At 34.1% G+C, this 27689-nt stretch overlaps 4 protein-coding genes and 1 long non-coding RNA gene across 16 annotated transcripts in view; 2 read left to right on the top strand and 3 right to left on the bottom strand.

Moving 5' to 3' along the window:
- The first annotated feature begins 634 nt into the window (after positions 1 to 634).
- Pak3 (p21 (RAC1) activated kinase 3) lies at positions 635 to 3806 on the top strand. The gene has a single exon (XM_015330711.2). It carries the CDS (start codon positions 832 to 834, stop codon positions 2425 to 2427), a length of 1596 nt encoding a protein of 531 aa, XP_015186197.2. The 5' UTR covers positions 635 to 831; the 3' UTR covers positions 2428 to 3806.
- Positions 3173 to 7613, bottom strand: LOC107071586 (dihydrolipoyllysine-residue acetyltransferase component of pyruvate dehydrogenase complex, mitochondrial). 2 transcript variants are annotated; one of them, XM_089171806.1, is made up of 12 exons: positions 7425 to 7613; positions 6902 to 7083; positions 6633 to 6823; positions 6381 to 6555; positions 6141 to 6298; positions 5897 to 6045; positions 5668 to 5798; positions 5402 to 5578; positions 5126 to 5310; positions 4966 to 5066; positions 4706 to 4880; positions 3173 to 4619 (listed from the first exon to the last, which is right to left on the bottom strand). In XM_089171806.1, the coding sequence occupies exons 1-11, from the start codon at positions 7552 to 7554 to the stop codon at positions 4711 to 4713; spliced, it is 1749 nt and encodes a 582-aa protein (XP_089027932.1). In that variant the 5' UTR covers positions 7555 to 7613; the 3' UTR covers positions 3173 to 4619; positions 4706 to 4710. The 2 variants fall into 2 exon arrangements, with proteins under 2 accessions (XP_089027932.1, XP_015186196.2); XM_015330710.2 differs by having other exon boundaries at positions 5888 to 6045; positions 7425 to 7611.
- Positions 7614 to 7729: 116 nt separating this feature from the next.
- On the top strand, positions 7730 to 8783 carry LOC107071558 (uncharacterized). Its single transcript, XR_016176351.1, has 4 exons — positions 7730 to 7869; positions 7953 to 8264; positions 8384 to 8495; positions 8585 to 8783. It is a non-coding gene; the product is annotated as an uncharacterized LOC107071558 (long non-coding RNA).
- Positions 8108 to 13549, bottom strand: LOC107071556 (endochitinase). Of its 2 annotated transcripts, XM_015330644.2 has the most exons (10): positions 12641 to 13549; positions 10937 to 11017; positions 10434 to 10766; positions 10096 to 10318; positions 9896 to 10019; positions 9635 to 9832; positions 9453 to 9534; positions 9156 to 9367; positions 8870 to 9085; positions 8108 to 8501 (listed from the first exon to the last, which is right to left on the bottom strand). In XM_015330644.2, exons 2-10 carry the CDS (start codon positions 11007 to 11009, stop codon positions 8376 to 8378), a joined length of 1587 nt encoding a protein of 528 aa, XP_015186130.1. In that variant the 5' UTR covers positions 11010 to 11017; positions 12641 to 13549; the 3' UTR covers positions 8108 to 8375. The 2 variants fall into 2 exon arrangements, with proteins under 2 accessions (XP_015186130.1, XP_015186129.1); XM_015330643.2 differs by lacking the exon at positions 12641 to 13549 and having other exon boundaries at positions 10937 to 11177.
- An 845-nt stretch (positions 13550 to 14394) lies between these two features.
- The window catches only part of LOC107071555 (uncharacterized), a 48628-nt gene continuing 35333 nt past the window's right edge, over positions 14395 to 27689 (bottom strand). For 5 of the 10 annotated variants that reach the window (XM_089171797.1, XM_089171796.1, XM_089171792.1 and 2 more), the window contains 19 exons: positions 25720 to 26050; positions 24995 to 25152; positions 24227 to 24348; positions 21019 to 21375; positions 20440 to 20532; positions 20117 to 20359; positions 19893 to 19973; positions 19620 to 19769; positions 19400 to 19423; positions 18855 to 19122; positions 18372 to 18770; positions 18116 to 18271; positions 17858 to 18048; positions 17554 to 17784; positions 16835 to 17377; positions 16438 to 16620; positions 16249 to 16354; positions 16009 to 16143; positions 14395 to 15274 (listed from right to left, as the gene is read on the bottom strand). In XM_089171797.1, the coding sequence (XP_089027923.1) occupies positions 15162 to 15274; positions 16009 to 16143; positions 16249 to 16354; positions 16438 to 16620; positions 16835 to 17377; positions 17554 to 17784; positions 17858 to 18048; positions 18116 to 18271; positions 18372 to 18770; positions 18855 to 19122; positions 19400 to 19423; positions 19620 to 19769; positions 19893 to 19973; positions 20117 to 20359; positions 20440 to 20532; positions 21019 to 21375; positions 24227 to 24348; positions 24995 to 25152; positions 25720 to 26050 (3884 nt within the window). In that variant the 3' untranslated portion in view covers positions 14395 to 15161. Of the gene's footprint in view, positions 15372 to 15488; positions 15574 to 16008; positions 16144 to 16248; positions 16355 to 16437; positions 16621 to 16834; positions 17378 to 17553; positions 17785 to 17857; positions 18049 to 18115; positions 18272 to 18371; positions 18771 to 18854; positions 19123 to 19399; positions 19424 to 19619; positions 19770 to 19892; positions 19974 to 20116; positions 20360 to 20439; positions 20533 to 21018; positions 21376 to 24226; positions 24349 to 24994; positions 25153 to 25719; positions 26051 to 27689 lie in introns of all 10 variants that reach the window. The other 5 variants (XR_016176350.1, XR_016176349.1, XM_089171799.1 and 2 more) reach the window with 5 other exon arrangements.

Below are 27689 nucleotides of genomic sequence, written 5' to 3'. Positions count from 1 at the left end.
TTCAAGGATGAATAAACGAGTCGTCGATTTCCTTTCGATCCTCTTTTTTTTTTTTTTTTTTCATTGACCAAGGTCGATTTTTTTTTTGCGTTAAAAAGAACAACTTTAGAAGACTCGATAAGTATTACAACAGCTCTTTCTCCTTTCTCTCGAATTAGATTATTTTCAATTTTTCTCTTTACCTTCGAGTAGTTGTCCTTGTCACACTTTGACATATTTCTTCCGTACAACACGAGCGTAAATTTCAAATTCTATTAATTTTATTTTGACCATGAGCTCAATGACAATCTTTCCTTCTTTTGTAGGAATAAATTGACACTCGACATTTGTTGTTTTTTTGCAACTCTTTAGGGAAAACTGAAAGAAAGAAGAAGACAAAATCATCATAATTAAGGAAAGGTTTATCGATAATATAATAAATTATCGACAAAGAAGGATGGGAGGGATTAATTGATATTTTGAAATTGTGAATAGGGATAAATATTGAGCGAAATGAAGTTGGTTACGAATGGGATATCGAACGTGTCACTAGATTGACCAAATGACTAGGGTCATTTTGTCGGTGGTAACATTGACGTGAAGAAATTCGGGCGGAGTGATAACAGGGTTCGGGGGGGGGGGTGGAGTGAGTGAAGAAGGAGTTGGAGAGAGACAGAGTTATCGGTTGAAGGAGTGACGTTACGTCTGAAAGATACAATGATAATTCGTATTGAAAGAATGAAGGAGTAATTAATAATTCCGTGTAACAAAGGACTAAATAATAGTGAAAAGTAAATCAAAAATCAAATAAGGAGGAAAAGGTGGAAATATAGCGCGTGATTTCGCGCGAAAATGAGCTTAAACATAACCAAGTTTTTTTCTAAAAAGAAAAGTGTCAATGTTGAAACAGTGGCGGAAATAGGCTTGCCTACCAATGTCTCGCATGAATTTCACGTTAGTAAAAATGCAGAAACAGGTCAGTTGGAGGGTTTACCTATTTCCTGGATACGTTTTCTTAACACGCAAATATCTAAGTCCGAACAGGATGAACATCCTGCGGCAGCATTGCAAGCTATCAAATTTTACAATTATTCAATTAAACGTAAACCACAGGAGAAAGTATTTAAAGCACTTGTCACGGAGAATCTTATAGAAGAAGAATCGGAAGAGATTGATAATATATTGACTAAGAAGTATCAGAGTCAATCATGTGACTCGGATAGTTCCAATTCAGCTAGTTCAACTGATAGCCAGGTACTACCACCAACTTTACCAGAACTTCCACCTAAAGTCAATAAAGTGCCAAAACCAGCACCAAGAACTTTCATAGATAGGAGTGATAGATTTGAAAAGACTTTGACTGAGATTCTTGAAGATCTTAAAGTATACAACGTCGAGGACGATAATAGTAGTAGTAGTTTACTTTACGAGGAAATCGGTGGTAAAGAGATTGAGGAGGAGGAGGAGGAGGAGGAGGAGGAAGACGATTACAAAATCAAAACCGAAGAAAGTCCTGTACTGCGTAGAAAAACAGACTATAGTGGTGTCAAATTGAGTGATCAAGAAGTATTCGATGAACTGAGATCTATTTGTCAAAGAGGTGATCCTACTCTTAAATTTGATAGAAGTAAGGAAGTTGGTGCTGGCGCATCTGGCACCGTATTTGTAGCTACTGATCTTGAAAATAATCAAAAAGTAGCCATTAAGGATATCGACTTGTCTAAGCAACCAAAAAAGGAACTCATATTGACTGAAATCAAAGTTCTCAAAGAATTTCAACATCCAAATTTAGTTAATTTCTTGGACGCATATCTTTTAGATTATCATTTGTGGGTGGTCATGGAATTATTGGAAGGAGGACCACTTACCGATGTTGTCACCGAGACTGTTATGAAGGAGGCACAAATTGCTGCCGTCTCTAGAGAGGTTTTGAAAGCGATAAGTTTCCTTCACAAAAGGGGTATCATTCATCGAGATATTAAATCGGACAACGTGCTATTGGGTATGAATGGAACTGTCAAAGTAACTGATTTTGGTTTTTGCGCTAATATTAATGGCGATGAAAAGAGACAAACTATGGTGGGTTCTCCTTATTGGATGGCACCGGAAGTAGTGACGAGAAAACAATATGGAAAAAAAGTAGACATTTGGTCGCTCGGTATAATGGCCATTGAGATGATTGAGGGTGAGCCACCTTATATGAAAGAAACCGCCCTAAGAGCATTATATTTAATTGCTGCCATCGGTAAACCTTCCATACCAAGATGGGAATCGCTTAGTCCTACGTTTCAAAACTTTTTGGAAAGGTGCCTTGCTGTTGAAGTCGATGAAAGAGCAACCGCGGATGAGTTGCTTTCTCATCCCTTTTTAGACAATTGTGCAGAATTGACTACATTAACGCCATTGATACAGGCTGCGCAAAGAATTCTTCATAAAGTCTACAATTAATTCATTTTAGTAGTATTTAGTAGTATTTATATAATAATCCTTCAATTAAGCACAACGGTGCTTTTAAGTAAGTATTTTCATTCATTCATTTCATAGGCACTATCTGTTATATATATATATATATATATAATATCTTTCTTTCTTATCAATCAATGTATGTCTTTCTCAAAAATGACTAAACGATCAACAGTATTATGGATTTCAGTAAGATCCACTATTTGGATTTTTTTTTACGAGTTATTTTATGTGTTCTATAAGGTTTTAAATATATTGGCGAAAACAAAACTATAAAGTTCACTTCATGTGCAATATAAATATGTACACATACATATACGCTGTGGTCGTCGTCGTCGTCGATTTTATAATTGCATTTTTATTGCATTTTAGGTATTCACGTATACGCACATATGTATATGTACATATAAAATATGTAATGCTATACTACCTAAATGATTTGTGTAACTTTTATCTTTGTATTCTATGCAAAACAATTATTGTACTTATATTGAGAATACTTTCAGTAGTGAAAAAAAAACACAAACACGTGCAAACGCTTAAATAGTGGGTGCCTATTTTACCATCAGTACTTTCTTCACAAAGTGCAATTATTTTTAATCTTCTCCCGTGTTAAAATAAATAACGTTAAATCATACTGTTGTAAATAATTGACAAATGTTTGGCTTAACATTGCAATTTATGAATGCATTATTAACCAATTGCGAGTATTAAATAGTACAATGCAACACACTGCTTAACATAGAATGTATTTTTGGAAAGTTATACACACGCATATGAATAGTTTTATAGAATTTTTTCAGATTCCACGATAATATACATTTTGGGGAGAAATATTTTTATATTTTACAGCGAGTAATATTATCGCTCAACCAAATATATTATATATTCTATCTCTAAGTTTTATAACGTAATATTATCCTGTACATATAAGTAAACGCATATCGACAATATTTATAAGGGTGTTTCAATTTTATAATAAAGTAATACGAATGATTGTTCTAACTATAGATTAGATAGAATTTTAAGCACTAAACTTCAATAACAAACAAAATCACGACTGTGATAAGTAAACTATTGAATTTAATTCCATACAATTATTCATTAATCTCTTTTTATAAGATTTACGTGAATGCTGCCTGATATAAATAACTAAATGGTTTATTTTGGTTGTTTACCTCTTTTATTTCATATTTCCAATTATTTCGTGTCGTCATATTTAATTAATTAAAAAAAGAAAACAATAGTGAACTCCCGAGTTTGTGCCTTTAATGTACGACGAATATATGCGTCATTATGGAATTTTATCAATGCTCGTTTATGTATATCAATTAAATAAATATTATAAAATTGTTCACTTTAAATGATTATTATTATTATTATTATTACAACATTTTATATCCTATCCTCTAATTCCTTCGAAGAACGTTTTATTCTTAACAATTATTTAAACTGTACAAATAAAATGAGAGACTTATTTACGTTGACATTATGTCAATTGTGTATTTGGTGAATATATTATAAATTAAAACTTATATACATACATATACATATATATATAAACACAAAAAGATGAAGAAACACTTGGTATACCGATAAAACCTATCCTCATGGGTATTCTTATTATCTTAATGTGTTAACATTATTTTCTCTACTTTAACGATTTCCGATGACGATCTTGTCAACGGAAGTGTGATATCACGCACTCGTGTAAGTATACATGAAAAGCAATTTATTACACGATACGTGAATTATTAATGTACAAAACTGTACAAAGTAAACGCATCAACGATCGATCATTATGTTTGTCAATTTTTTTAAAAGATTCTAAGAACAGATTTGTTCAAGAACAAAACAATAAAATGTCATGAATTGATAAAAATTAATATTGCTACATATATGCAATTTTTATTTTTAAGTATCATTGTACTTAAAACTTGGCAGTAAATAAGACTATCATTACATTTATTCGATGATTATATCGTAAATCCTTTTGATGATCATCAGACGAAAATATTGTAACGATAGACTACATATAATTTTCCCAAAGTAACTTTGAAACATGACGTTACGAGACGGCATCGATTTATATCATCGTTCATTTATTTATACTTGCATTTTACTAAAGATTTATGTAATCTTATCATTGTTCCTCCTTATGTACTACATGTACATTGCTGAGAAAAACAGAGTCATATGTATACAACAACAACAAGTAGATATACGTATCAATTAAAAATGATTCATAGCTAATTATTATTACCAAGTTTAATCGTTCATATGCCTCAATTCTTGAATTTTTCCAATAGCAAGAAAAGTTGGGTCTTCTAACATAGCTCTGAGTACTGCTAAAAAGTCAGCTGCATCATTTTCAGCAATGGCACGTCTATCGTACGACAATGTTGCCATCATTTTGGTGACAGTTTCCAAAGTATCACCTACAAAAATATATATCATTTTGTTACCGTTATGTATATTGTTAATTGTTCATAAATTTATTTTCGTCTTTTTCATGAAATTTACTCAATTCCGAACGTCCTGTTCCAACAGCAAGGATTGCCGTTTGCGGAGGATTTATGATGGCGGAAAATTCTTTAATACCAAACATTCCTAAATTGGATATTCTACAAAAGAACACAGAAATGTAAATTAAATTTAAATTGCTACGTATTAAATTGCTTACGTAAAGGATCCCCCTTGAAATTCCTGTGGCTTTAAAGTCCCAGCCTTTGCCTTTCCAGCTAGCTCTCTAATAGTTGTTGAAATTTCTAATAAACTTTTGGACGGTGCATCAAATACAATTGGTGTTATTAGACCCATAGGAGATGCAACTGCTATAGATATATCTATGTTTGGAGCACGCACGACCTAAAAACAAATAATGTCAAATAATGTCAATTATTGCATAATGTAATTAGGCGTCTGCGCTCAATTATGAAATTATATTATAAACGCTTACTTTATCATTCGTATACAAGGTGTTAATTGTGGGACATTCGATAAGCGCGTGAGATACAGCTTTTGTAATGAAATCATTGACAGATACATTGATGCCATCCTCTTTTAATTGCTTTCGTATTTCTATTAGTTTGTTAATCTTGATGTCAATAGTCGAATAAGAATGAGGTATAATTGACTGAAAAGAAAGACTTATTTTTTAATAGATGAAAAATGGACTTAATAAAAATAAAACAAAGTATAATATATTGCTAGCATGACACATACTTTGGATTCTCCAAGACGTTTAGCTATGACACTTCGAATATTAGATACAGGTATATCTTCGTAAGCCGATGGACGACCCGGTACTACCATAGGCTCTGCCTTTTTACCTTTTTCAACTTTTCCTGGTGCAACTATAAAATATAAATAACAGTCAAAGATGATACTTAAACATATTATTATTATTATTCCACCAGCAAGTGTTGATTTGACAAATCTTTACCAGTATCACCTTTAAGTTGAACTTTTTTAATGTTATTTGTTTCTATGTATGATAGAACGTCACTTTTTAGAATTCGATTAGGACGACCAGTACCCTTAATAAAATTAGGATCTAGACCGTATTCCTCCAACAGTCGTTTAACTGCCAATCCGTATACCCTAGAAAAATAATAAACATACATAAACATTTGATATGTATCAAGAAAATTGATTTATTTTGTATACTTGGAAATATATTAAATCACAATACGCACTGTCCCTTTTCACTGGATGATTTAGCAGGAACTGCAGGGGCAGGGCTTGGAGTAGTAGCCTTAAGTGTTTGTGGAATGACAGCTTTTGTCCAATCCATTCCCTTTTCAACTGTAACTGCAATTAATTGACCTACCTCCACTTGACTGCCTTCTGGTACCTATTAGACAAAATCAAATATGTACGTAGAATAAACGTAGAGTAACATTATACAAAAGAAATAAGAAGAACATTTTCCTTACCAAAATTTTAGCAAGTATAGCCTCGTCTTCTATTTCAAAAGTCATCACTGCTTTGTCAGTTTGTATCTCGGCTATTGCATCACCTGGTTGTATTTCATCGCCTTCTCTCTTTAACCATTTAACAATTGTACCAGTTGTCATGGTTGGAGACAGTGCAGGCATAGAAACATTTTGTCTGAAAGAGATATATTCCAAAAATTGTATATTTCCTTCGTGCACATTATAATTAATACTTAATTTCAGTTTACGTACTGTCCTGGCGGTGGTGGTTCATCCGATTGGCTTACGGAAGGAGCAGAAGGTGTTGGAGCAGAAGGTGTTGGAGCAGTAGGTGTTGAAGAAGAAACAGCATCGGGTAGTTCTACCGATTTCCAATCCTCACCTTCTTCTACTGTAAGAGCGATCAACGTTCCTACTTTGATGTCTTTTGTCCCTTCTGGTACCTAATGACAACAACAAAATATTACCTTAAAGTATTACTACATGAAATAGGATAATGGAAATAAGTGAAATGTTCTTACAATAATTTTGGCAAGGACTACTTCGTCCTCTACTTCCATAGCAACCACTGCTTTATCCGTTTGAATATCGGCTATAGCATCTCCGGGATTAATTTTGTCACCTTCTTTCTTTAACCATTTCACGATTGTCCCACTTTCCATGGTTGGGGATAACGATGGCATGAATAATTCTTTCCCTTTCGCTAAACGAGTAGAACAATAATTATTAAATGTATAATGTCAGAAAGAAAATAAACTACTTTTTTTCAACATTTTCCTGACAGTTATGATCATCTTATTCTGATCAGATTGCATAATCATAATTGTGGAATTATATTATTGTGTTATTTAGAACAAAATGTAGATTTAATTTAATTATTTAAGGACAACTCGTTCATATAACGGAATACAATTCTTCAAGCATAATCTTTTGATTAATAAACATTGATTTATTAACCATTTACTCGAGAAGGATTTAAATCTCATAAGAACATAACCTCTTCAAATGTAATATCAATTTCATATTTCTATATAAATTGCATACCCTCCAAAATCCAATTTGTGTGGAAACATAATCGTTGATATTTAATGGGTATTAAGTTACGAGGTTTTATTCGATTTGTATACTTTAATGCGAACAATACAAGTCTCGATCTCGATATCGTGTGCGCCATTTTTGTTATCGAACGATAGAAAGTGTGGGTGGTGGGGAAAAAGCAGTTGCTTGAAGTCTGTGCTGCCAGATCGTGGGTAAATCTTACCCTCTCCCTGTGCCACTGGGATTGCACACAATGAAAGTTATCCATGTCCGTGTGTTTGGGATGTCGAAAGAAGTCGAGTGTAACCGAAGTTGGCGGGCACGCCGGAGTGGCACACTATGAAAGCGACTCGTGTCCATGACTTCGGTTACACTCGACTTCTTTCGACATCCCAAACACACGGACATGGATAACTTTCATTGTGTGCAATCCCAGTGGCACAGGGAGAGGGTAAGATTTACCCACGATCTGACAGCACAGCTTGAAGTTGGTAAGATAAGTGTTTATTTTAATCTTTAAATTTTAATTTGTAGATACGACGTGACGTGCGTGATATTTTTTCGAGGTCATTCAAATTAATGTTCTATTAAATTAAGTTAAATTACTACGCGCCACTATAGTGGCTTCCGTGGATAATGAATGGTGTCTACTCTATGGTGTCTTACTAGTCGAATAAAAATTCTATTGGTCTTGATAAACATTTCTTTTTTTCGCAGAATCATAAAAATATCCTAAATATCATAATTTCATTATTTTAAATCAGTTATCATGATAATTATAATATGGTAGTACCAATGAATGCTTCAACATAATTTCAGTGAGGAGATGGGAAAAGATACGGGAGGGTATACAATTTATTACATTATTTCCCACTTTTATCTTTTACTTTTTGTTTCCTATATTAAAGATATATAAAACTTGTTGTTCACGTTTGTAGCATGTTATCGTTGATTTTTTCATTTAGTTCTGCATTCCTCTCGATCGGCAGTTTGAGGCCAAACGCAAACATGCATTTTAGTGTCGTAGACCAGACCATCCTGGCATTGATACTTTCGAGGAATTCCAAAAACGCATCGGTAATACTACAATCCAAAAATATTCATTATATATTATAGCAGATCAAAAAGAACAAATATAATATTACAATATGATGCATTAATTAAAGGGACTAAAGTATTGCTTAGAAAGTAATTATAAAATAAAGGAAGAAGAGAAAATGGAATGGTGGATCGAAATGCAGGCGCCATTTTGACAAATGATCCCGTCCGTCTTCTGGGAATTTTTTTTCATTAATTCAATAAATACAAATCTATTATAAAAATCTGTAAATTCCAATTAAATACGATAACATTATTTTTCATTAATTTATCTTTTTCGTTTTTTTTTTATCTTGATAAAATGATTCAGATGAAATTGATAAGTGTAAGAGAGAGAGATAATGAATACATACCACGGCACAATTTTTCGAAGGAAGATATTCTTCGCCTTCGCAAACAACTTTCTCATCATCATCAACCGGCGGTGATGGTGGTTTAGAAGTGGAGGTGGGTTTAGAACTTGGTTTTCCTGTTGGTACAGTTGGCCTAGTAGTTTCCTCGGTATCCCTTGTCGTCTCAGGTTTATTCGACGGGGAAGATGTTGTACTTGGTGGCCTTGCCCATTCCGGCTGGACAACAAATAAAACCGATATTCAATGTGTCCTATGTCTTTTAATTCATTGTCTATTAATTATTTACCGTAAGCGTAGTTTGATGATCTTTTTTAGGAACTTTGTAATCTTTCAAGCCATCGTAAACGACTTTCATGAGAGGATTCTTTTCTCCGCAGAGACCATTAAAATCGTCCATATCGATAGCCCAAATCATGGCACCGGCATAGCTTTGTTCTTTGATAAAGTCCATTTTGATTTTAACACTGTCGGGATCTTCGTAACCAACCCACTGTGTTTCTGGATGAAGACAAAGTTTTTTAATACTTATAATATTTTCCAGTTTATCATTACGAATTAGTATCTTTTCTAAAAATAAATGTACCTTTGTAAGTATAAGGTACTTTGCCAATGGAGTCGTATTTCTTAGTCCAGCCAGACTTTGGATCATTGACTTCTTTGCAGATCTAAATAAGTATGACATCGATATTATTTTCCCTCTAATTATACTTGCGCTTGACAACATTTTATTGATCGCGAGTGAAATGACATATAATTAAAAGTAACCTCATAATATGCCAAGAATCCTCTAGCTTGTGTGTATGGACCAGGATCACCACCACCTGCTTCCTTGTTTATGTACGTTCCTGGATTATAATTCGTGTTACCACGTGCAAGGGTGAACGTACGACCATAGAAAGGTACACCGACGACCAATTTATTGGCTGGGCACCCTTTGTCTTCCCAAAGCAAAAGACCATCGTGCTAGGAAAAAAAAAGTATATTAAAGATATAGAAATATCAACTTTGTGCTCAAAATATATTTACCACATTAAGCTTTTCATAAGCATAACTGTCATGGGGTCTTTTGTAAAGTGGACTGTGAACATCAGCAAATCCAGCCCAGTTTCCACGAAGATCATAAGACATAACATGAATAGCGTCTAAATACCTGGATAAAAATGATTAACAAAGTGAATAAATGAAAGTTACGAAAGTAAGTCAAACGGACTAGGGAATATACTCACTTGCAGAATTCGGGAACGTGGTAACCTTCGTCGAGACGGAATTTAGCCATAGGTACGGCCATAGTGATTTCCCAGCCTTTACCTTCTTTATCAAATGCACGTTTAAGTTCTTCAACGAAATAAAAGAAATTATTTCTGTCGGAAAACTTGCCACCTCTGTCTGAGGCACCTGGGTATTCCCAATCGAGATCGAAACCATCGAACTCATATTTGTACATAAATTCTGCAACAATTATTATAAGATACAATGAAGAAGATAGACATTAGCATAGTTTAGATAAGTTATTGTAATAAATATATATATATAGAATAAATGAGTGTAGAATAGGAGAACTTACCAACGACACTTTTGATAAAAGTATCTCTGCGTTGTTTCACCGTAACGAGGTTGCTATACTTCTTACCACCCTCTCCCCAACCTCCGACAGCAACTTCAGTTTTCAAATGAGGATACTTTAGTCTGAGTTGGGTGAAGTTCTTGAAGCCACCCTTTTGAACGTCGAGTTCTTCGTCCAAGACGAGTACTTCCCAGGTGACATTGCTTACACCGATGAAGGAATATATCACGTGTGTGCATAATTCTGCCGGTATGTCGTTGATACCGTAACTACCAACGCCAGGTCGATAAATTGCCCAATTGCTGAAGTAACAGACAATTCTGGCGTTCTGGTCTGATACAGAGAGAGAGAGAGAGAGAGAGAGAGAGGGACAGAGAAAAAGAGAGAGATAATTCAAGATTTCATAAGTGATTACTATTTTTTGTTTGTTTTAATTTAACTTTGACGTATTTTTACTCGAAAGCTTTTTATCTTATCTGTAAGTTTTCATCGAAAATACTCACCGGCTGATGTGCAAGCCAAATACGCAAACAAAAGGGGAAGGGAAAACAAGAGTTTCATAGCGGAGAACTTCATTTTCAAAGCTGTAGATAAAGAAATTTATGTTAATGATCGATTAAATGATCGATTAAATAATCAAGTGATAATAATGAAGTATTGTTGAACTATTAAATAGATCACACAGGAATAGTAAAACGTTTCTTGAACGATGTTAGAACGTGAATGATCCGCGTTTACGATAAATCATACTTGACTAATGTTAGTGAAACACGACTGGTTGGTTGGTTTATGTTAGAAGAAAATTCTGTGGGGGGCAAGTTATCTCTCGGGTTTATCCGAGTGGCTCATCCGACCGGTTAGGAAGGAGGGTAGATAGGGTACACGCGAGTATGCAAAAATAATTTTCTAATTAAAGATTAATCCAAGTATATCCTTTTAAATCAAATGACATGATATTAGGGTGAACTGAAAAGTTGCGTATAAAGTATAATAATTTGACACGAAAATAAAATGCACGAAATTTGGATTTACCCTAATATTTCTATTGAAACTAATTTCAATTTAAACCGAGAAGGGTTAACGTACCAACTGAACTATAAATATTTTCTCTCTCTGTGTGTGTGTGTGTTTTTTTTCTTTTTTTAATCGATTAAAATACTAAAATAGTTTTCATACGAGAAAGATTTAATCAAAGATCGGATCGTTCGATGCATAAAAATTCGTGAGTCATCGTCCTCGTAGCGAACTGAATTATCCTTCATAATTCTTTTTGTCTTTATAGTTAATTCGATGGGATTAGAACGATCTATCAAAGCAATACGCGTTTGAGATTTACATCTGTGCACTTATGTTACTGTGAATTAAAATGCGCGATGCATCGGCTCTTACTGTTTGTCATACCATTGAATACAAAAATAAAAAGAGGAAGAAGAACGGACGAGGAGATGATGATAGGTTGGTCATCATCAGGGTTTGCTTGATCGAAACTCCAATTAATATAAACACATATTATACTTATTTTTTTGTTGGTTTTTCTTTCAAAAAGTATACCTAACGAGGTTGGTTAGCAAAGTTGGTGGTAAAAATTAGCGACAGGAACGTATTCTAACTTGTCTCATCCGACCAGTTCCTTTAGAACGACGAAAGAAGATCAAAACAACAAAGCAAACAAAATTAAAAAAATAAAAAAGAAAAGGTAGAAAATATGGGAGTGGAGAGTATCATCATCTTATCGCACCAGTAGAATTTCTCTCTTCACTTTGTAAAATCGATTTTGCAAATACGCGTGCAAACATTCGAAATTCAAGAAAGATTTCACGGGAGAGATTAGAATCGGAAATTTTTGTTTAGACCGATACCGAGATGTGTCCGAGAGACTATTTACCTGAATATTATTAGATGGGTAGAGAAAAATATTAGAATTTAAATGATCAACGTGTACCATGACTAAAGGTTTACTATCAATTTGCATACAATATCATAGAACGTTGTTTGTTGCATTTTCGAGTTGGTTGTCAGACTGGCTTTTTTTTTTTTTTTTTTTAAAGCGCATTGGCTTCAAGATTGGAATGTTTTTCAAAGAGAATGTGTGTGTGTGTGTGTTTTTTTTCTTTCATTGATCGTAAAAATGAAGAGACAACAGAGAAAGATAGAATCAAGGACAAAATCTGATCGGTAGAAGAATAAAAATTGTGAAAAGAACTCACCTTTGTGGTGACCGGACACCGGTCGAAGAAAAATCGTGCTCGAAACCGTGGCTAACAGCTCATATATACCCAGGTGGGCCTCATTAGAATTCAGGTGCACGGGGCTCTCCTCGCACGATTGGCTAGTTCGTCGACCCTCTGCCTCTCCCAGTTGTCAACGTTGACAACGAAGAGACTCACTCGTTCACTTTACTCACTTTGTGAGATCCCCCTCATCGTCATCATCATCCTCGTCGTCGTGTCCGTCCTTCGATCTTTTTTTTTTTCTTTTTGCTAATGTAACTTTGCTATGTACTCTCCTCCTTTGATGCTATTTGTCTTCCTCTTCCCGTTTCTCGTACTCATATTAAAATATACTCCGTATATACTAATCATTTTCATATTAATCATATTAATTATTTATTAAAAAGATGACTGCAACTATTTACATATCTATTTATGTACACATGCATGTGCATGATGCACTTTATGCTAACAAGACAAATGTTACAAAATGAACATTAAGTTTGTTGAAAGGACGCGAAAGTGAAAAATTTGATTTGAAAATGATTAACCTGCGAGATTGATATTTTTTTGTATAAAAATAAAATATTAGCCTAAACTGGTCTCTCCTAATCGAGCATGTAAACAATGACTGGAAATTCTACAACTTTAAGAGAAAAAGAATATTTTTTCAAGTTATTTCTTATTTTTTAACTTGAGTCTTTTTTTTCTTTTCTACTGAGGGAAGAAAAAGTGTAGGATACTTTCATCATGGAGATTCTTTTAAAACGACCAGTTTAAATACATATCAGTTTAAATTTAACAAGCGATTATTATACTTTTTCCTTCACTATTTCTCGTAGTACACCTCTTTCATTTAATTTATTATCAAATACATCTTTTACGTATTATAATTATTAATAAACATGTTATATTATATATCAGAGATTGCGATTATCCAATTTGTTTGGATCAAATCTAATTGGTCATTCTAATTGTCCTTGACGCATAGTTATCTTATTATTATTGCAATGAATGATAAGATTATCTCGGGTAAATCGATAAAAGTTGTTCATCGTATTAATTTTATTTTCATCGATATAACAATAACAGTGATTTGTGTGTTTCCTTTGAGGTCACGTTTAAAATTATTAGATTTATCTGCAATTTCGCTGTACTTGTGTATACTAGCGTTTAACGCAATGATGACTATTATATTGTATATTTATTTTCACGAGAGCCCTCCAAATAAGAATTTAGGCTATCATTTTTTACGTGTAAATATCGCACACGTAATAATATAATTTGTATGTAAGACGAGCACCCCCATTGATTTAAAATTACTATATGTGTATCCATTAAAGTGCCATCTAAAATCATATGATTAAAATTCGCGAATGTTCGTCAACTTACCGACGAAGGAACATATTTTTTGTTCTTTTTTTTTTTTTTTTTTTTAATTTAGGACCGTACTTTAGAAGGAGGCCCCTTTTTTTTCTTTTCTTTTCTTTTCTTTTCTTTTATACATTTTTTCTATGTACTTGCGTACTTGCCTATCTAATAACTTTATGTACAGTCATATAATAATAATAATAATAATAATAATAATAATAATAATAATAATAATAGTACACCTTTCTGGAAAGAAAAGGTGTATACATGTGTGTGTATGTGTATGTGTATATATATATATATATATATTATATCTATATTATTACAATAACGCGCTTATAAAAAAACCTTGGTAGAGGAAGGCTCAAGAAGTTTTTCCATTTTTTTTTAATTTTTTTTTTTAATTCGAATGATTTACGCCGAATGATTTATACTCATTTTTTTAATGCGCTAACGCAATTACGATTGATCTGTAATTGACAATAGTCTCGTAGCACCTGCGCTCATTAAATTGCCCTAATTTTTTTGGCACTCCGTTTTTTATTCCATTTATTTAGGCTTTTTTTTTGTTTATGCTAAACGTTCTCCGTCGCAGATGAAAAAATTCAATTCGATAACGTCTAAGAGGAACGTAATCATAATCATTTTCTTTCCCTTCTTTCATAGATTACTATGCGAAATTTATATATATATATATTATATTTTAATATGTATTTATGGCAACTGCTGTATTTTCAATTAAATACCATTAAATGCTGTGCGATTATTGTACCTTAACAACTACGATTATTGCTAAATTTCTAATGCATTAACTTAATTATCATTATAATAATAACTGCCATTATTTATTTCATCGCGGTCCCATATCAATATTCTAAATTACATAGGATATCAATGGTGTTTTTTTCGTGTATCTCGACACGATCATGTTGTTTTTTTTCTCTATACAAGTAATAAATTAATTAATTTTTTCCTGTCCTCGTATTTATTCGTATTTATTTTTTGTTTATAGGGCGTCTCATTTTGGCAGTAGTTTATTGATTGTGCTTTTGTTTGACTACTTCATTTTCTTCATCCCTATTCTTGATCGACGAGTAAAAATGAGATCCGTCGTTTTGCCTTTCCATTTGACATCTGAATAATAAATTTAGGAATAATAATTTTCCCTTTGTTGATAGAGTGGCAACGGTGTAACAGGTGAGAGGTCTTCTTCATCCATACTCGATTCAGTCTTCAATGGAAGTGTAGCCAATGCTTTGACTGTCGATGATAAAAAGATCCTGTCAGTGTATCATCGTTGAGAACACGCGATCATCATTATTTTTCAAGCAACGAATGATCGACGACGATTAACAAGCTGTTAAAACGAAATAATGATCCAAAATGAAAGAAAACAAAATCAAACGAAGAAAATCAAAACGAAGAGATTAGAAGAAAGAGGTAGTAGAGGGATGGAAAAGAAAAATGAACAAACCTGAAAAACGATAAACGTGAAGAAGGAGTGCGTGTGTCCTAAGTGGGAGAATCGAGAAAGCATGTCTGTCAGTGCGCCTGGTTACCTACACACAGCACAAACAATCCAAACAACACTCGCTACGTATTAACAAAATTAAAGACAACCAAAAAATACGAAAGAATCCAAAACAAAAAAAACAAAAAAAAAAAAAATAGTTCAACGAGATATTACACTAGAGCACTAACGGATTTTAACACGAGCTTTTGCTATATCAGCTTTTAGTATACCACCTTTGTGGTATTATCGTGGTCAAATATTTTCATTTATTGGCTAGCCAATTTTGAAAAAAAAAAAAAAAAAAAAAAAAGAAAATAAGAAGCCGAGTATTATCGTGTTCATGCTGTAATCACACCGCTGGTCTAAAGAAAAAATGAACCAAGAAAAAAAAAAGATGATCGAGATCATGCAAAATTGTCCTCTAATAAAAGATCTCATTAGAATTATTTTAAAATCGAAAATTCTTTTACGGCCGACGTACCAGCTACCATTTTACTCTTCTCCATGACTTCTTTAGCAAGAATTTGATTCATTTGAAGAATATGTTCTCTCTGTCGTTTTTCCTCGACTACTTTTCGTTTCAATTTGTCCGATTTATCGTGATTGATGTTGTCATCTGTAAATTGAGATACAAATGTAGATAGTCGAATGTAGACGAATAATCAATATTGTAATCCTTAGAGGTCGTAAATAATGAAATAATATATATGTTTATTATTACCAGTTCCTTCGGGTGCAGTTACAGTAGTAGTCTCAGAAAGCATCTTTCTAATTGCTTCGGCTTTTTTCAAACGTTGCTCTTGTTCTTCTGCCGTTAATTCTGGCGTCTAAAGTATTACAAAAAGTTATCTATTTACTTTCTTATTCATAAACAAGTATAACAAGTTAATGAATATTTTATTTGATTTACCTGCTCGGGAATATAACGTTCAGGAATGACAATCTTATTTGGTGTACCCAACAGTTGATCGATCGTACTTTCGTTATATTTCAATTCTTTATGACTTAAAGTCGATCTAACAACATCCGGAGCATTGATTCTAGGTCTAAGAGCTTGTTCCATGTCCAAATCGTCTCTTGCTCTACCCATACCCTGATAATATACCATAAGATAAGATTATCTATCCAAGTGATTTGGATTTCCAAGTGCAATTAAACTAGACAAGGTGATTTTAATAAACGAATAAATTAAATAAGCGTGGGTAGGAGGCTAGCAGAATCGGATGACGGAGCGATGAAGCTTAGTAGTAAAAGAGGATGACGAAATATTAATGAAATAAGAAATCAAAATAAACTTAAAGGTGTACCATCCTGGAGAAGTTGTCCTCGAGATCTAGAATGGGTTTGCTACTAGAAACGGTGTAGTGTCTTCTCTTTTCTTTAGGAACTTGTCTTCTTCTTGGACCGTCAACTTTTCTCTCAGTCATCTCTTTGATAATTTGTTTAGCAGCTTCGCTTTTAAACACTGGAGACAATTGGGGTGATACCGGCGTGCTGTTAGCATTAACTATAGAACCTAATGTTGACCTGTCTACAGGTACATCACCACCAACGTTATTGGATGATACTGGTTCAGGACTCAATGCTATCGAGTTCTTCGCAAATAACGTTGAATTTTCGTATTGCAAATGTGGCGAGTAGTATCGTTGTTGTTGCTGTTGTTGTTGTTGTTGTTGTTGTTGTTGATTCAATCCTCTCGTAGTTTGTCCAGAATAATAATTTTGATGAGTTGAATTATTATAAGGCGAACTCGAGTAGTTTGGCAAAATAATTGGCAACTGCGAACTCGACGTAGGACTATCGACGTGTGGTGATAACGTGCTATCGGAGCTTCCATCGTAATTTTCAAACTGCAGCGAGCATAATCAGAAACAGAACGAACGTAAGGTAAAACAAAAAAAAAAAATAACTAAAATGGATTTACGAAAAAAGAAAATTAACATGAAACTGAATACGTCTATGGATGACCAAGAGATATTGGATTAGGGGAAAGGTAAAACCGGATATCCGAGTAATCGGAATTTACCTTGACCTTATGTCTTCGCATCATGATTGTTTTAAGAGCGTGCATGCTATCGCTGCGGGGTGGTGGAGCAACGGGAATATGATGAACACCCGGTTGATGTCGTTGACCACCAAATCCTCGTGGAAGAGACATGCTTCTTTGGAATTGTATGTCGTCAAGCTCGGTCAAATGTACGGTACTTTGAGCATGAACGATTGGTGCTTCTTCAACGACTTTACCCAATTGGGCCTTCTACACAAATGACGAGTATTACAAGTATTATATTCACGAAATAAGTCTTATCATCTAATTTCAATCATCTTACTTCGAATTTTTGGGAACCAGCGATGTCATCGTCGGACAATCTTTTTGCTCCACCAGGCGCCTGAAGTCCGTTCGTTAATGGAATCCCAATATTACCATTTCTATCTCCTCGATCTCTTTGACGTCTCTCGGATTCTCGTTTAACGATCCTGACAGTTTTTATTTCTTGCTTTTCTCGATTGTGCAACAAACCTAAGGGATACGATTAAGAATTGAATAAATTGAATGAGAACTTTCCTAACTGTTTTACAAAACTTACCTGTAAATTTATTATCTTCATTTTGTCTGTAATTATCGTTCGTCAATGAAGTTTCTTCGTTAAGAGGATGAAGTGGAGGTGGTGGAACGTATTCCGGTGGTAGGGTAGGTCCACCGTTTGTTTGACTCGTTATACTATCGTTGCTTTTGTTCGTATCTACATGAGTTAAAGGGGGGCGGGGGAGAGACAGATTGAATAAACATTTCTACGATATCTTAATACGATTATATAATAATCGAATTTCTGTAGTATTTACCTTGAATTCTGGATTCAGTGTTGACGTACAAAGGAGAAACATTGATCTGCATTAAACTACCCTTTCCTTGCATTTGATCTTTTAGCAATTGTTGCTTCAATTGATGTTGTTGAATTTGTTCACGTAATTGAGGCGACAAAGACGATATATGATTATGCGAATTTTGTACAGTTGGTTGTTCGACGTGTTGACGATTTGGCGAAGATAATTTTTTGTGCTGCGTTGGTGAAGCGTATCGACGATAAGGACTTTCTAGATTTTGTTTTCCATGTGTCGAGGATAACAATGATGGACTAGCCGGTGAACCAAGACCATGATCAAGTGTGATTCCAGAATCTAAATCTGTTTCCAACCAAGAGTTCTGAGTGCGTTTCTTTGAATGATGAACTGGCGGCGGAGCTGCAATTATGTTATTATACTTTAGTATGATCACAAACAGACAACTCAAATCAAATAGAAAACTTTGTTTAAAAATGTTTGTACCTGGAGATGACTGTGGTCGAATTTGCTGTACCAAACTATGAGACTTTTCAGTAAGTTGTTGAACTTGAACGCTTAATTCCTTCCTTTGTCTTTGAAGATCACCAACCAATTGTTGAACTCTTCTTAATTCCGTTTCTAAAGGAGCCGTTGTACCTGATTGGTCTCTCGTTATATTACCAGCGTATCTTCTAGAAGCTTGCAATTTTTGTCTCAACACTACCAAATCTTGTTCCAACCTTGCATTCTCCGCAACTGTTTCTTCCAATTTCTGAAAATGGCATGGAAAATGTATCTTTGTTCGATAAGCACGAAAGAAGAAAATAAAAAAGTAAAAAGAATAAAACATGAGAGATAGAAAGAGAGAGAGAGAGAAGACAAAAGAATGAACAATGCATGTAGCAATGACAACAACGATAAAAACGACGATAAAAACGACGATAAAAACGACGATAAAAACGATGATCAAAAGGACGAGACCGAAATTATGAAAGATGATACGATTCAAAGTAACTCAAATTTATTGCTTTTGAAAATATTTCATTTACCTGACTTGGTAATATCGGTTTTACCTGTAAACAACGAATCCAACGTTTAATCGTTTAAATAAACTCGTCCCTGTTTTCTACATACGCGTGTCACACGATGTGTTTATCTCAAACAAATTTCGAATCATTTGATTACGATGATCTAACGGAGCAAGTTTAATCATCGAAACTCTCCCAATCCGATCAAACGATCAATTGACATTTTCCCAAATATTTTTACCTTAGAATTGTGCGCCAATAGTATTCTGACTCTGCTCAATTCGCGTTCCAATAAAAGCTGTTGTTTCCTGTAACGTTCCGCTTCAATCAAGTTACTTCTGCTGCCTTGTAATTTATGTCGCAAACCTCCCAAAGCTTTTTCTAGAATTTCCTATATAATAAAGATATAAAGATATTCCTAGATAATAAAGATCATAAAGTTGACAGAAATTTGTGGAGAATACCATTATTATTGCTATTTCATTTAAATCTATACAATATCAGTATTACGAACCTTGTCCTGTTGAAGACTATGCAGGGTACCTGATTCTTCCTGAAGTATTCGATCAAGTTTGTATAACTGTTGTACCTTTGCCTACAACACAACAAAATAATATCGAGTGAACGTTGAATCTTTCAATGCAACAACAAGTAACTCAAATTAATATTTAACGGTTCGTTAGATCGTATTCTTTTAGAAACTCATCATTGGTTAGGTTTTGAATTATTATCGATTACCTGTAATTGTCCATGATCTGGACTGAGTCTATTCCAATCTCTGCGTTCTTCAGCCAACAAACGTTGTTCTTGTACTCGCTGATTAAATTCCAAACGATCCCGATGATTTTTCGCATTTTCTTGGAATAAATCGTTATGAGAATTGGTCACGCTGTTACTTTCGTTCGCAGTATTGCGATTGTACAAAGATCCAAGCTTCACCATGTTGTCGACTAGATTTACCAAAGGTTTTCCTTTCTCGTACTGAAAATCCAAAATGATTAAAAGTTTATTAATTTATGAAAAAATGAAAACATTAACAACAATTTTTGTTTCTATCGTACCTGCTTTTCAAGATCCATCAGGTGTCTCTTTAACTCTTCGAGTTTTTGAAGATTTTCCAGACGCCTTGGTGTGTCCAATTCAGCCAATCTCGCCTACGATGAAAAAAAAAATAGGAACATAAGAAGTTTGTTTTAAAATATCGTTGAGTTGATCATTGCTAGGATGCAAACTTGTTTATTCGCAAATTGGAAAGTCTATGCATGCGCGTCTCAACGACGGTCAAGAGTATACTGCCGTTCTGACGTTTCCAAGGCCGACATTGAAATACGATATTCCTTCTCCAACGAAACAAGCAAGTACGTAATCCTTTTTCCAGAAAGATGAGAAGTTGTGATGCAAGAGGGGCGAATGGAAAAAAAAGAAAACTATAACTTTATGGTTGATGTTAACATCGAACGATCATCGAAACCTTGCTAACGTGGTTTCATTATACAAAGGAAAAAGATAAGAAGTTAGTTATAAATATTTGAACGAAAATATTGAAAGCATATAACATGAAAGACCTCAGCAAATGAACTTTTATTGTAAGTTCAATAAAAAAAAAAAAAAAAAAAAAAAAAATTGAAATCTTATCGGACCTGAGCTTCAATTTCCATGTAACAATTGTCCATGGCCTTGAGAAGAGTCGCGTTTTGTCTACGCAGCTGAATAAGCAATAAAACCAGTTCTTCGTGTGTCCTTCCGAGAAGTTCGCCAGCGGATACCCGAACAAGATCGTTTGTTCCAATTTGCGTGGGTGTTAGCGTTGGGGTCAACGTTGGAGTTGGGGTTGGGGTTGGCGTTGGCGTAGTCGTTGGTGTTGACGTTGACGTTGACGTTGACGTTGACGTCGACGTTGTTGTTGACGTTGCAGTACCAATTGTACCTATTGTACCTGCTGCTGCTGCTGCTGTTGCTGTTGTAGGTGAACCGCTAACTATTCTTCTAGCATTGTTCTATTCGAGAATGACATGCACAATTGTCTTTACGTTAAAAAAACTCTTGCGTGTCCTGGGGCTAGTCGAATTTTATTGGCACGGCCTGAGAAAAGACTATTTGTTTGTTTATTTGTTTATTGGATGTTTCTAGGTCTAGGATATCGTCAGAGCAGAAAATAAAGGGACTCATTTGTTGAGATCTTTCATCGATCGCAAAGATTTCAATGTTTCAATTAATGTGTTTATAAATGTTTAATATCATAGAACGGGATTAACGCGTTTAAAGTATGATATTTGTGAAAGGATTAAATCGAAATAAAATAATAATATCGTAGGAACTGGTCCTCCAGTTTCTTTTCGATCGCGGGTATTCGACTTGGAGCGTCGGTCTCGTTGCAGTGTCTCTCAACCGATCGCGACATTTTTTTCTACGAAATTCAATACTATCAACTATAATAATATAATCGTTAGAATAACATATGTAAAATCTTTGATCAGAAATTGATGAATGAAATTTGTAACAACATCGAACAACATTTATATAAATGAAACACGGTATTATTAACAAGACAAAGCACAAATTGTAAATTGTTTGTGAAATGCACTTTCAAGCTATCTATAAAATTTGTTGGTTTTAGCATAAACTACTCACGGATCTAGTGTTTAGCGGGATAGAAAGGTAGGCCTCACATTGCACCTGACGATGACGATGACGATGACGATGACAACGAGAATAACGACAATCATTGACTCTCGGAAAAGTAATATCCGCGAGAGCTCGATTAACCAGTTGAAAGGTTGGAAACCTTTGGGAAAGGAAGAGACTGGCGTCGTGCCCGTTCTCTGATCGGTTTTACTCGACTCGACTCGACTCGACTCCCTTCGCCAACCATTTACCATGTACCATGGTACAATCTACTACGTAAACGGAATCCTTATCCCCACTATCATCCTCTCTCTTTCTCTCTCTCTCTCTCTCTCTCTCTCTCTCTCTCTCATTTTTACCCCTCTTTTTTCCCCTTTTCAGGGAATTTACCAATGTTTTTTTATGCCCGCGATTATATAAGTTACTAGACAATTTTATTTTAATAGAAATTAATGAGTTTCATTTACATGGGATTGTGGTTCCTTCGAAAGGGGATAGGAGTACCTTTTAACTCTCTGAAGTACGTTGGGATTAAATGTGTCCCACCATTTTGATGCACTGTAATGTACGATGAAACATTTTTAATCTCACCCCGAAATATTGCAATAACTGCATTCTCATAATTTTATATTTACACAAAGCAATTTGTATTAATTTAATAAAAAAATGTCTATGCAACATGGGGTTATTTCATTATCTGAAATCGTGTGCAGCAAAGAATTAATTTGACCGTTGTACGATTCACGTTTCAACCTCGGTAACCCTTTCTTTTTTTACTTTTTGCTGATCACTTCGACCTCGCGTTTATCATGGCCGCATTCGACCAAAAAAAAGTCACACCGATTAATTTTCATTTTGATTTAGGTTGCATACTCTAAAAAAATATGATTTATGTATGCATTAGTGCAAGATGTTATCTAATTCTCCTTAGACGAACCTTTGACGAACCTTCTTCTTCTTCTTTCGAGTTTATCAAATTATATTTGGATCCTTGTGAACGCATCTTAAGGTTCACCCGCAGGTACACGGGTCCTTGGCACGATGCCCTTGCTGACCACCAATCCCTAACCGTATGCAGGGCCGAAGATACTCGTTGTTGGAGACTTGATTTTCTTAATCTCCTTTTCTCCTTTATTTTATTCATTTGTATTTTTCCTTTATGTTTTTTTTTTTTTTTTTTTTTTTACAGTAAGATAGAGAGAAGAAAAGAGAGAAAATAAGGAGGAATGTCATCCTTTATATTCCCGTCCTTCAAATTAACTTTTCATTTTTCCTACGTATGAATTTTTATTTCTTATTAAGCTAATGCACTTTTAACAACTATGCAACAATCGACGTATAATGCATTTATTTCTTTTTTGTTTTTTTTCTTTTTTCTATATGATCATTCGAGGTGAATAAAATACTGACAATGAGAATGAACGTGCGATTCGATTCTATTTGTCATTCATTTTGTCTATTTTCGTGCGTGCGAAACGTTTATGATATATCATCAGTGCATGCTCAGTGTTTCATTTTTTGTTGTTGTTGTTGTTGTCGTCTTTTTTTATTTTATTCATCATTCGAAAGTGAATAAGTTGCATACTAAAAATCAAATGTCTATATAATTCAGGGTTCTATTTGGGCGTATTTGATTATGTTTTATTAATGCTTAATGCGAAATTCTATTTTGAAAAGTACACGTAATGTACATTTCGGGGATAATTTTTGTCAAAGTGCGAGATTTGAAATTCTATCAATCGTGTCGGTAAAAGCTTTGCATTATTTATGACACTTTCCACGAGAATATTAAAGCTCAATAAATTTGGTATCAAGACTCATCGACATACGACATATTCATTTGAAATCACAGGCAATGAATGTATGCGTATGCGATAAGGGGGGAGGGGGATAGACAAATTTTAATTAATCGAACTAATGAAATTTACATGCTCGGACGGTAATGCAGGATTTTACACTCGATCGAGGTGAGAGAGAGAGAGAGAGTGCTGTAGAGAAGAGAACAAAAAATGGAATGGAAGGAGTTACGTGTATGTTTGTTGTGGGATGTAGTTGGGTGTGTTTTGGGTGTGTTTGGGGCATGTCGATGATGATGACGAATGTCTTTTTACGTTTATTCTGAAGAATCTTTCTCATGCTCTGCTGCCATGCCAATAAAAATCGAACGTTCTTTTTTTTTCTCTAGCTTTGAACAAATATCAACTATATAGCTAATAAACTCACCCTTTTGTGAAGTAGTTCACGTTGATTTACTCTGACGTTCATCTCGTTACCACTACTACCACTTCCACCTCCACCTCGGTCCACGTCTATACCAATCGCACCACCAATTCCTTTTCTTTCGACTGTAAAATAATAAAATCATCTGTTTTTTTTACAATAATAGTAATCAATATTTAGTAATAACGTAAGGAAAAAGGGTTAACCCTTTTAAAACATTCAAAATCACTTGCACGCCATTACTTACTTGCCATACGTGTATACGTATATCCGTTATTGTTTAACGTTGTTTTATTAAGCACAGATTATTATTATATTATTATTTAAAGATTGTACACAAAATGTTCGTGTAGACACAAGTTATGCGTGACATTTTTCAAGTGTCACGGTGTTCGTCGTATTGAAAAGTATTGCAGGTGAATTGAATGACTCGCCGATTTAGAAAGGCCACCGTAAACCGTGCCGAGGAGAAAATCTGTTAATAGTTTTGATGTACAAGAAAAGAAATGTCAAGAAAATGCGGACGCGCGAATGACTTTTGAGAGAAGATGAAAAAACACAGCTTTCTCCTTTAATTAAAGTCATTTTCCACGAGATCGTCAATACCAGTTTGATGGATGCTGACAAGTTTTAAGAGAGAGAAAGAGAGAAAGAGAGAAAGAAAGAAAGCAACAAAAAGGCTACGACGACGTTCAGGTGGCAATTGAAGAAAGAAAGCTTCTAATAACAAAGAATGAAGATAGAAAATAATTCGATTAGTTTGGAGCTTACTTGGACTGTGAATTTGAATTTCATTCTCGCTTGGACTCGAAATTCGATGCTCGGTCAAATCAATTACTCTCAAATGTCCGCTAGACGAATGTAACCTTTGAGTTGGATGACTATTTGGTGATAATAATTTTAGATTCTTCGTATCATGGTTGTTTGTTCTGAAAAAAATGACAAATTAATTGATCAAAAAGTTAATTAGATTAGAATATTTGTAATATTACTTTATTCGAGTAAACGTTCCTAGTTAGATGGGAATAATTTCATTCAAATCTCCATTTAGATTAAAGTATTCTCCAATCGGTTAGGTTATAGATAACCTACCGATAATAGAACCAATTAGCGATAGTTATGTCAATCGTTATGTCAATCGTTGTACCAATCGAATGTCGAGTTTTGTTACCGATTAAACGATCACAATTAATTTCAATTTGTAGAGGAGTCTAATATGAGAAATTGAACCGAGAATTTGTCTTCTTCTTCATATAAAATCACACGTAAAATCAATCATTTATTCCTATGTTATGTATTTTATAATAGCTGAAGAAGTCCTAATAAAATGACGAAACTTTCAACAAGATCAAAACACTATGTTTTCATTTTGTTCATCTGTCCAACTTCCCTATGATATATGAAGTTTGTATATATTTTATTTTTGGGACGCGATAAACAACTAATAAACAACTAAATTGTTACTATACTTATACGGTAAGAGATATAATACAAACTGTGCTATACTCGTTCCGATATCTCCGTTACTGGATGCTCGTAAAATTAGCGAATCGTTGGTGGTTTGCAATCGTTGTTGCAACTGTTGGTCTTGTTGATGTTGGTGTTGGTGCTGGTGCTGGTGTTGCTTCTCTTGGGGACTCGATTGACGAATAGAAAAATGTTCATGTTGTTGACGATGATTAGCGGTGCTTCGTGGTAATGGTAAAGTAGATGATAAGGTTGATTCCACTGCTGGTGGTTGAGTCAAAGTTCTTTCGGCCAAATGAGATGTACTAACAGCTCTAGGTGGAAGTGGATCTCTTCCAATTACCGATCCAGAACCGGATGCTGCGAAAAAAAAACACAATATTACAAATGATTATAAATAAATAAATACAAACTTTGTATCATAGGGAAGTTGAACAGATAATAAAATCAGAACATATTGTTTTGATCCAACAACTAAATAGAAAATTTTGTATTTTATAGTTGCCAAAGAAGTCTTAATTTTTATTAGATGAAACGTTCAACAGGATCGAAACAATATATTCGAATTTTTTTACTCGTCCAATTGAAAAAAAAAAAAAAAAAAAAAAAAAAGAAAAAACATCAGTTGCTTGCTTCTGTTCTGTTGAACGAAACGATCAAATGCAGAAATAACAAAATACCAGTTCATATCCTAATAATAGTCTCCAAAGTTATTCGAAACTTGTCTTCGATCGTTCATGGTATTTCGTATTGATAATCAAATGTATTAGCCCACGATACGTGCGTGTGTGTGTGCGTGTGTGGATGTGTGTGCATGTGTGTAGGTAAATATAGGCGTTCCACTTGGCATCGGTGCAGAAAAGATCAAGGTATCTGACAGAGACCGTTATGTCTCGGTACACTGTATTATAATATATAGGGTGTCACGTTCCTTTCATTTATATTCAGACTACGCAATGCGCAAACGACAAACGAGTAAAGAAAGAACATCCATTCATTACGAGTAGGAAACACGTTATGAACATAATGTCGTACAATTGCTAACAACGCGACGTAACTTTCTTTTAAGGGCCATTAACCCTTTGCGGTACAATTCAATTCGTGACAGAAAAGATTCTACGGTCGTTACATGGTGGTTTCAACGTATCAGCTGATAGTAATCGAATAAAACAAGAAAGAACAAGAAAGGAAATGAAAGGAATGGAATGGAATGGAATGGAATGGAATGTCCTGTTTTAAGTTACAGTTTTTTTCTTCAACTTTGATATACATTTTATGCTTTCTACTATTATTATTGTTGTTGTTTCTATCTCGTATTTTGTTAAAATAATAGAATAACGATAATTATTAATGTTACAAGTTGATAGATTTTGATTAGCGAGCACTATCCGTGAAATTATAACATTTTACGATAAATTCAAGTATCGATTTATCTATCATGAGAGCGAATAGTACATAATATTTGTCTATCTTTTATTCTATCTTTTATTATTTTCGTTTCATCTCGACAAATATTTTCATCGTAGTAAAGTTCTATTAAACGTGGAAAACGAAATGGTAAAAGTGGACTGACTGATCGTATTATATATCGGAAATAAAATAGAGTAACATAAATGCACTTTAGTCAAACATTTGTATCATCATTTCGATATACCTGTTGATATATAAAATATCATGTTTTTTTTCTCTTTAGAATTATGCTTATTTTTATTTTTGCTTTTCTCTTAACGGTACTCTAGTTTCATTGTTTCCGTGCTGGTATGCTTTCAAAGTTAATGAAGAAACAGAGAAACGTATATATTATATAAGTGAAAATTAATGTTATACCGCATTGGATAAGTCAAAAATCACATACACTTCATAGGTCGGTGAAAAGATGATTTAGGTTTACTTTGAAAACGAAATACAAAGTAAAATTCGGAAAATCGGAAATATTATATTTTTGCCGTGGTTGAAATTTGCTAGAAATATGCCGAGTGCGAGTAACAGGTGCGCCATC

The sequence above is a fragment of the Polistes dominula genome, unplaced genomic scaffold (assembly GCF_049000335.1).
Source record: "Polistes dominula isolate Pdom_NZ unplaced genomic scaffold, Pdom_raw_medaka contig_84, whole genome shotgun sequence".
NCBI classification, from domain to species: domain Eukaryota; kingdom Metazoa; phylum Arthropoda; class Insecta; order Hymenoptera; family Vespidae; genus Polistes; species Polistes dominula.
Note: the sequence above shows the minus strand (reverse complement) of the source record. Positions and strands in the feature narration are given on the sequence as shown.